General features: G+C 45.7%; 1 protein-coding gene and 1 long non-coding RNA gene across 3 annotated transcripts in view; both read left to right on the plus strand.

Annotated features, from left to right (window-relative positions):
* Positions 1-3,539, plus strand: part of tnrc18 (trinucleotide repeat containing 18) — a 49,158-nt gene extending 45,619 nt beyond the window's left edge. For both annotated transcript variants that reach the window (XM_086170555.1, XM_086170556.1), the window contains exon 30: positions 886-3,539. In XM_086170555.1, the coding sequence (XP_086026681.1) occupies positions 886-1,092 (207 nt within the window). In that variant the 3' untranslated portion in view covers positions 1,093-3,539. The remainder of the gene's footprint in view (positions 1-885) is intronic.
* A 1,963-nt stretch (positions 3,540-5,502) lies between these two features.
* On the plus strand, positions 5,503-7,857 carry LOC147220883 (uncharacterized). The gene is made up of 3 exons (XR_015107939.1): positions 5,503-6,019; positions 6,104-6,195; positions 7,057-7,857. It is a non-coding gene; the product is annotated as an uncharacterized LOC147220883 (long non-coding RNA).
* Positions 7,858-8,936: the final 1,079 nt, after the last annotated feature.

Here is an 8,936-nt window from a genome sequence, read left to right on the forward strand (position 1 = left end):
CTTCACTCGAGAGCGTCTCAGCTTATAATCGTTGCTGTTATTTAATGCATTGAAATAGACTTAATCTGATCATCCGGATTATCATCGAAAATAACAAGCGCATCAATTCATGTATCGCGACATGTTACTCGTAAGAGTAAAATAAATTGAATTTATAGTCCCCAACATGAAGTAAGAAACGTACTGAAAGTGAACAACATACTGGAAAATTCAGGTTTGATGTGTCCAGTTTAATTTGGTCATAAAATCTGATCAATTATTTTAAATAGAGATTTCTTCCCCGGGTGATTTGGCGACTCTCATAGTCCCAGGCGGGAACTGCATGCTGAAAGAAACCCACTGAATTTCCGGGCAATTTCATTTTTGACCACACTTTGTGTTTGTGCAGCTTCTGACTTTGTAAAATTGCGTAATTTTAGGGAGGTTTTATAGACGTTCTTTCCCTTGGGCTCCACAGTGTTGATACGCTAGTTTTCAGAATCCTGGCTCAGCAACTATTGTTGTTTTAACTTTAAAAAAAACAAACACACACAGCGACAGTATTTTGGCATTTCCATCACTCTTTGTGTAATCTGGGTCTGTGGCAGGCAAACAAATAAAAGTGGGTTCCTCTTCGCACTGAATTGATATATGGGAAAATGACATTTAATAATCAGTGTTGTTCATTTGCCAAGTTTGAAATTGACAAAAAATGACCCCGAATTCAATTTCAATATTTCATTTTGTGGTCTGCGGGGTTTAAGAACCTAAGGCGGGACCTTATCACAGTAAAAGCCCCCTATTTCCTTCGACTTGCTGATTATTGACACGTTCAGTGTCTCGTTGCAGTTCGATGTATGAAATGATTAGGAATCAGAGGATCCTCCCCCTCCTTGTGTGTTCCAGCGCGCCCTCTACCAGTCATCTCACAGCGACGAGAACGACGTGCAGACGGTCAGTCACAAGTGCCTGGTGGTCAGCGTGGAGGAGTACGAGCAGATGACGCACACGCGGCGCTACGCCGACAGCGAAGACCTCTACTACCTGGCCGGCACCTACGAGCCGACCACCGGCATGATCTTCAACACCGACGGCGTCCCGGTCATATGCTAGCGACTTCCTCACAGGCCGACGGACAAGACCGGCCGACCTTTGACCCCGATCGGCTCCCTGGGGGTCGTGAAAAGGGGGGCGGCTCTGACTCGGACGGAGGACCGACGCCTGCCGAGGCCGGAGCCGCTCCGGAACCGGAGTCAGGAAAGGGAGCGGGACTCCGTCAACACCTCGGGGCGACGCTCGCTGTCTTCGCGGGAAATATTCAGAAGACGCGCGAGCACTTCAATGTCCTTTTCCACGGAAAATATGATCACACTAACATGCACAGAGCTGTGTAAATACACACACACACACACACACACACAGGTAGTCCGCGCAGTTAGATAGAGGAAAGTACGAGTGTTTTCTTTTCATGTTTAGATTTATGTCAGAAATCTTTGGTTTTGTTTTTTCTAAAGAGGCAAACAGTCAAGAAGCTTTAAGGAACTGTGAACGGCGATGCAGGCGAGAGGCCCGGCGTCTCAGCGTGGACAGATTGGCATCGGTGGATGTGACGTTGTGATTATGATGTTGCCGTGGTGATGTTAACAGTCGTGTTTTCAGTCATGTAAAAATGTATCTACAGGACAGCAGGAGCGACAGACGCAAAGCGAGGGAGAGATGCACAAAGAGGGAGAAGGGTAGACTCTTTCCGTTCGCTGTCCGACAGAGAGCACTTATCGTTGAACCCTTAAACTCTACCTTCCCTTAACTTAACCCCCCCTGGTTCCCCTTGACAATCCGATCTCGGGCGCTATCGAAGTCTCCGAATCCCTCACACACTCAGGCTACAGAGAGAGGAAGGAATTGCGTACTCTTGAAAAGCCCCCTCCCTCCCCCACGTTTTCTCATTTTGGCCCCTTTTAAAGGAAAAATCCACCCAGGCGATACTCAAACACTAAGATTCATTGAAAGTGTTTTTGACGCATCTCGGATTCGTCGCGGTGTCTTTTGCACTGAGTTCGCGCCGTCATTTCTCGTGCCGTTCCTGTCGAGGCCGTCGAAAGGCGACGGTCGGTTCGCGTGAGGAGAAGGAAAGCGCTCTCGGCTTTTCAATTTGTAAAACCAGGGTGGATTCATCCTTTCCCGAGGCGTCATCAGGGTCGCGGACTCCGCAGCCGCTCTCCGGGCTGCTGGGTCCTCGGCCTCCCATCTATCCTGTGTCAGATCTATTTATTTTCCGTTCGCTTCTGCTGTGTTTTGGACGTCCATCTTTTTATTTTTATATACTTTATTCAAACACCCTCCAAGTTGTTTTATTTGACAAGAATGCACTTTGACCAGACTCGGCCATAGAACGACACTCTATGGCCGGGGGTCTGGGGGTCTGGGGGTCTTGTATTGTCTTCCTAATGTATTTACTACCACCACCACCCCCCAGCCTCCACACACACACACACACACACACACACACACACACACACACACAGATAATCAAACACACACACACACCCTGTGTCCCTGTAACGCCCGTTTTCTAATTTCAGCTCTCTTAAACGCTTGTGAATTTGATCTACGTGCCTAGTTTGACCATTTTTGGGTTGAAACTATTTGAATGTCGTGCTCAGGGTCGTGAGCGTCCGGGTGGCCTTACTCTCCCAGTCCATACCGTGATCATTTGCCAAATCTCTCAAATCCACCCTCCCAGCCACACCAACCCCGCCACTCCCACCCTTTTGGCGTCGGAGAGGAATCCGATGGGTGTCTGCTGACGTGAGACCCCTCCCCCGCTCTTTAAGTGGCGATTTATAGTTTATGCACCTCCGCTATATTGAGCGTGTATCGGTACTTGCGGTAAATACTATGTACTACACCCTCTGCCCCTCTGCAGAGATGGAGCATCGTGTTGTTGATATTCAATAGATTTAATATTTTCTACTCTCTCGATGTCTTGTTTTGGCCTAGATTCCATTATTCCCTCACTGAGACGGCTGGAGGCCCTCCCGGGATGACGGTGACCTATTATTTCCGTCGACCTCGTCGATGTAGTGTCGTTTACCACCATTGTATGAAACGCGGTCCCAATAGCGGCCAGGTAAAGTAAAGTCAGACTGGGTACGGGCCGCGTTCCCCGACGCCGTCCGATAACCTGACGGACGAAAGAGTCCGTTCGAATCCTCGTCCGACGCCAGAAAATCTTCGTTGTCGATATAAAACCTCCCAAAGCTGCTGCTGGAGTTTCACCTCCCCGACTGAGAATCGCTCCTCCACAGGCAAAATGTTGACCGTCGGCCAGAATGCGCCTGCCGCAGGATCTGAACGAACGTGCACGCATCAGCATTTTGTCTGTGTAAACGTGTTAAAGTGCCCATGATGAATGTTTGTTTACTCCCGCAGCTGCTAACGCACTTTTTTAGTGAACCTTTTTTGTAACTTGTGTTTGGGTTTTTTTTTTCGCCTTCAGGTGTGTACCCCCCCCCCCCCCCCACACACACACACACACACACACACCCACACACACACACACACACACACACTCCCATCCAAAGCCCTGCCCATTTTCAGCCTTAGGCCTATACACATGCACACACACAGACACAGGGTCAAACGCAAACTCTTACACATTCTTTACACACACACGCATCTGCCCCCCCCCCCCCCCAAACACACACACATACACACACATTTTGTCTTCATTTTCATTCAGTGTGTTATAAGAGACTTAATTTCTATCATCGTTTGTGTTTTATTCTGGCTCTCTTCTTTGAAACGTTTGATTTTTTGCTGTGATTTTTTTTTTTTTAATATCTCTGTATGTTTTGCATGTTATCATCTTTTACCCCCTCCCCCAAAAAAATCCCCCTCCCCCCCTTTTGCTTCCCCTCTCTGAACAATCGACCGCGCCTTTCGAGCATTTCTGCTGACGGGCACCGGGAGCTAGCTGCTAGAAAGAGAGGAAGAGATAGAATGGAAGAGAGAGAGAGAGAGAGAGAAAGAGAGAGAGAGAGGTAGACCGGAGGCTGGTTCTTCGTCTGCTGTTCCTTCAGTATCGTAATTGTCCTGTCATAGAGGAAAAAAAAGAAGAGATGATTTTAGAAATAAAATAGAAAAATCATCTTAAGATTTGTAAATGATCCTTCACTGTCGAGGGGAGAAAAAAAGCTATCAGAATATACTTTGTACACATGTCTAATCTTGTAAAAACAGATGCAAAAGAATACATTTTAGAGAGAAATCTGAAACCGGATATATTCTGTCACCCTATACTGTATGTGTAAGGAACTGTTTTTTTTTTTTTTTTTTGCTTTTTTTTTTTTTTTTTTTTTTTTTTTTTACAGACAGCAACCACGTTTACCAGTGTTTCTTTTAAAATTGTTTTAGTAACTCAATATTTTATAGTCAACCAATAAACAGATGGAACTGTAGCGCTGGCTCGCGTCGCTCTTTTAAACTCGGCAGGCTTGTTTTCGGTCGGGTGGAGTTGGACGGAGTAAATATTCATCTGATTCAGCTTTTCTGCAGCCTCTCCTCCGTCAGCAGAGGCAGCACACACACACACACACACACACACACACACACACATCTGAATCAGCTCCTGTTATGTTTTTTTTTTGTCTTCTATCCTCCTTGACGTTTCCGCCTGCTGCCCCTTTAATCATTGCTGGACTCCATCAGGCCTCCATTTTAGCAGCCCAGTAATGAAGCTGCTGGTTGTGATAAAATGGTGGAAAAGTTCTACTTCCTCTACTGTGCTGCTGCAGACCGCAGGAGACACATTTTCCACCACTGACCGCTTCGTGGCTGCCCTCAGATCACTGGCAAAGGTGTGAGTTTTGTGTGTCTTTTGATTCCAGTGTTTCTGTGTGTGATTAAATATTTGCTGACATGAACGTGTGCTTGTGTGTGTGTGTGTGTGTGTGTGTTCCAGCAGTCAGTTGTTTGGCCTCCTCGCCAAAAGACAGGGATCAGCATACCATCAGAACCTGCTGGAAGGCACACACACATACACACACTCAAGCACTCGCTCTCTAATACACACACACACACACACACACACACACAAATATACACAAACATACACACAGTTCAGCAGCTCTGAAAGGTATACAGAAACACTACACTATCTCTGTAACTCTCTCCCACATCAGCGGCTCCTTGCGCCCTTTAGTGGGTGTGTCAGCATGAAGGATGCTGATTGGCTGACATCACACCAGCAAGAGCGTTCCATTGGTTGAGGCTTCAGTGCGCCTTAAAACCGTGGAGCCAAGGGAGAAGAGGTGGGGGCGTGTGTGTGTGTGTGTGTGTGTGTGTGTGTGTGTGTGTGTGTGTGTGTGTGTGTGTGTGTGTGTGTGTGTGTGTGTGTGTGTGTGTGTGTCTTACAGCAGTGTTTTAACTGATCATCACTGAAATTCCTCCATGTTTTCCATCTTTCCGCAGCTCTTACAGGCTGCAGTGTGTAAGTGTTGCAAATGTGGTTTCCCCGGGAGACGGGTATTTGAGTAGCGGAGTGTGCACACACACACACACGCACACACACAGCTAGAAACATTTTGAAAGGCTTGTTCCTCCCACTGGAGTCCATCAGGGTTGTCTCAATCCATCACACCAGTTGTTTTTCCTCTGGTCACATGACGTCAGGATGTTCTCTCCAGAACCATCACAGGTGGTTCTTGAGGTTGAAAAAACACAACTAACCTATTCAGATTAACTGAAACCAAAGTGTTTTCCTTTTTGTAAGAGATAATAACACCCATATATCCCCCAAACTTAAAGGTTGTAATTTATTCTAATGGACTGTCCTGTATTTTTCCCCATATTCAGTGCCTTATTAAATCCAGTGGAATAGGAAATGTGATGATTTCAGTTTAAACCATTCAGGATGTAGACATTCAGAGCTGAGTATTTCCTTTTGAATTTTCCATCTTTACTGCGAGGTCGCCGCCACCAGCCAGCTGACAGAAGTAGGTCACCCGAGCAGGGAGACACCACCCATCAGAACGGAGAGGTGAGTAGAACTCTGTCCGCTGGCTCTCACGCTTCCCGTCTCTGGAGAAAACCACTTAAGCTGCACGGACTGTTCCTTTGGCAGGAGTGTAAGCCTCTTTTGGCCCTGAGGTGGGAAACCGCTGCAGCGTGGATCAGGCTGGGTGGAGTTCAAAAGGCTAACAGGCTAAGAAAAAGGTACCGTGAATCTTCTGCTTCAGAGTGTGTCACTGATAAGTTCATGTTTGTGTAGGTACATTTCTATATCTTTGATGTGTGTGCACATACACAGTATATACTATATACTGTGTCATACTACTACTATATAGTATGATTTGTCCTTGAATGTGTCTGATCCAGTCTTTTGATCTTTTCCATTCTTTATTAAATGACAACTGAGCCATACAAATATTAATACATGAGTATGTGTGTGTGTGTGTGTATGTGTGTGTGTGTGTGTGCACAATAGAGTGAGCAAGGGAGAGAGAGTGATGCATAACATTAATTATTCATGTTGGCAGAGAAATGAATGAAACATCACAGTCTTTGCGTTGTGCCACAGACACGCTCATTTTGTCGCTCTCTGTGTTTCTCACACACACACACACACATACACACACACACACACATACACACACCTGTCTCTCTCACTTCAGAGCTGACTGACTTCTTCACTACAGGAACTGTTATGATTTACCTTCCTGAGACTTGACTTGTACTCCAAAATAAGGGTACATTATTGTATCCTAACAGCTTGAGGGGTTACTTGAGACACACACACACACACACACACACACACACACACACACACACACACACACACACACACACACACACAGTCCCAGCTGCTGTTATGTGTGTTTATATGAATGACAGACCAAGCTGCCTGATCCCGTTCACCCAGAGCCTCTCTCGCGCCCCCACCCTGGTTTCGTAGATGAAGACGGAGTAAGATGGCGAATGAGCCGGCTCTCTCTTGTGATCGCAGAATAACGGATGGAGCCAGCCAGGTGTTTCGGTGATTAAATTAGTGACACATTTTCTTCTCTTGACTCACAGGCTCTCTCTCATTGGATGTTCCGGTGGTGCAGAACGTCTGCAAATGTGGACTTGCACCCCCCACCCTTTGCTCATACTGCAAGTAAACGTTTACCAAGGCCGCATTTAAGACAGGACTGACATGCACACACACACACACGTGCACGTACAATCCCTTCTCTGCAGAGACTTGGTTATTGCCACAAGTGACTATGACCACTAGATCTGGCCGCACACTGGAAATACCATGAAATTATGAATCAAAAACTGAAAATGGCGGGTCGAACTGACTGTTTCTCTTAGTTTCAAACGACCTTGAGGGAAGGATAAAGAGGCGACCTGGACTTTCTCGGGCAGGAGTGTGATCACTGCAGGTGGCCGAGGGGGTCTGTGCTGCAGACCACCTGCAGGGAAGCAATCGCTGAGGGCTCAATTGAGCGATTTGAGGACAGAAACCAACAAAGATAAGAATCTTTGTGATGCAAAATAAAAAGTCTACATCAATGGTATTTTTTGAGATTTTCAAAACAAACCAAAGCCAGTTGAAATGTAATAAAAAAAAAAAAAAACTATAATGGTTTCCTTCTGCTATTGTTGCTGTAATTTGTCATACAAGTTTAACTCTTTCGTTGTTAACTTATTAAAGCTGCCACTCAACGAGTCCAGTGACGTCAGACTAAATCTGCAGGAAGTCTTGTCCTGCGTCATGCTGCCACCTGCAGGACACTTCCGGTCCTCACCAGCCCGCAGCTTTGACGTCATCTCTCATTTGCTGCCCCCATCCGAATTTTTTTTTTATGTGACCTGAAGGAAAACCTCGACTTCTACTACTGATGTTAATACAGGGTGAATCCATCCACAAGAATCTGATATTATGGGATGGACCCGCTGTAAAACACACAAGATCCCGTGCAGCTCGATGTCTCGATGTGCGATTAAATTCTTTTCGTAACCTTTTATCCTAACCATTTTTTTTGCTCAGGTCAGAGGAGAGGAGACACCTCGACAGGGATTCTTCATTTTTATTACTATCACATAATGTCACATCTCACGATCCTTGTTTCAAATGTGTTGAATGCACAAAAATTAGAATATGTTTGTTTGTGTTCAAAAAAAAAAAAAAAAAACGTAAAAAGGTCAAACACTTGGATTGAAAGGGCTAGTGTTTTCAGATGGTCTCCATCTGACCCCAAAACCTAAAGCGGTGACTTTTCCACCACCACCACTTTCTCCTTTCAGAGAAGCTTAAACTGACTCTTACTCTTCTTCAGCTGTTTCTCCTCTTCCTCTTCCTCTCCAGTGACTAGTGACAGGTTGCTCCATCTCACACCAGAGAGTCTCTTTCCCTGCAGCCATGTCCAAAATTAGCAGGCGTGCACGATGACACCCGTGCCTGTCTGCACAAAGATGAATGCACACACACACACACACACCAGAGCCCTGCTGTAAATGGTCTGACTCTGTCAGCTTTGGATATTTGTTTCTCCTGAATAATGAAACTGTCCAGCGATGAAAGAAAGAAAAAAAAATTCTGTTTCCAGCCAATGTTTCCACAGGCGTTTCAAAGGAGAGCTGGCAAGACGGATTTGGATCTTTTTCCTCTTTGGCTGATTGTTGAAGAACATCAATGACACAAGTTGAGTCCTCTAACTATTCCATTAGCATCTTTGGCCGTCCATTTAGGCAGAGCATTTTCTGGCTGAGACTGCAGCCTGAGCCATCATTGAACATATTTTATTAACGGTTGAGTGTATTTTAATGTGTTGGAATAAAATCTAAGACAAATTGAAAGAAATGAACAAATATGAGTTAAGTGAGTGGCCGCTTAGCGTGAGCTGCAGTGCAGTGATGCATAAAGCCATTTCTTGGCGTTTGATTCCACCCCATAATTGTCCAATTGG

This window comes from Fistularia commersonii, chromosome 23 (genome assembly GCF_037954325.1).
Source record: "Fistularia commersonii isolate RoL2024-O1a breed Wild chromosome 23, RoL_Fcom_v1.0, whole genome shotgun sequence".
In the NCBI taxonomy this organism is placed as follows: domain Eukaryota; kingdom Metazoa; phylum Chordata; class Actinopteri; order Syngnathiformes; family Fistulariidae; genus Fistularia; species Fistularia commersonii.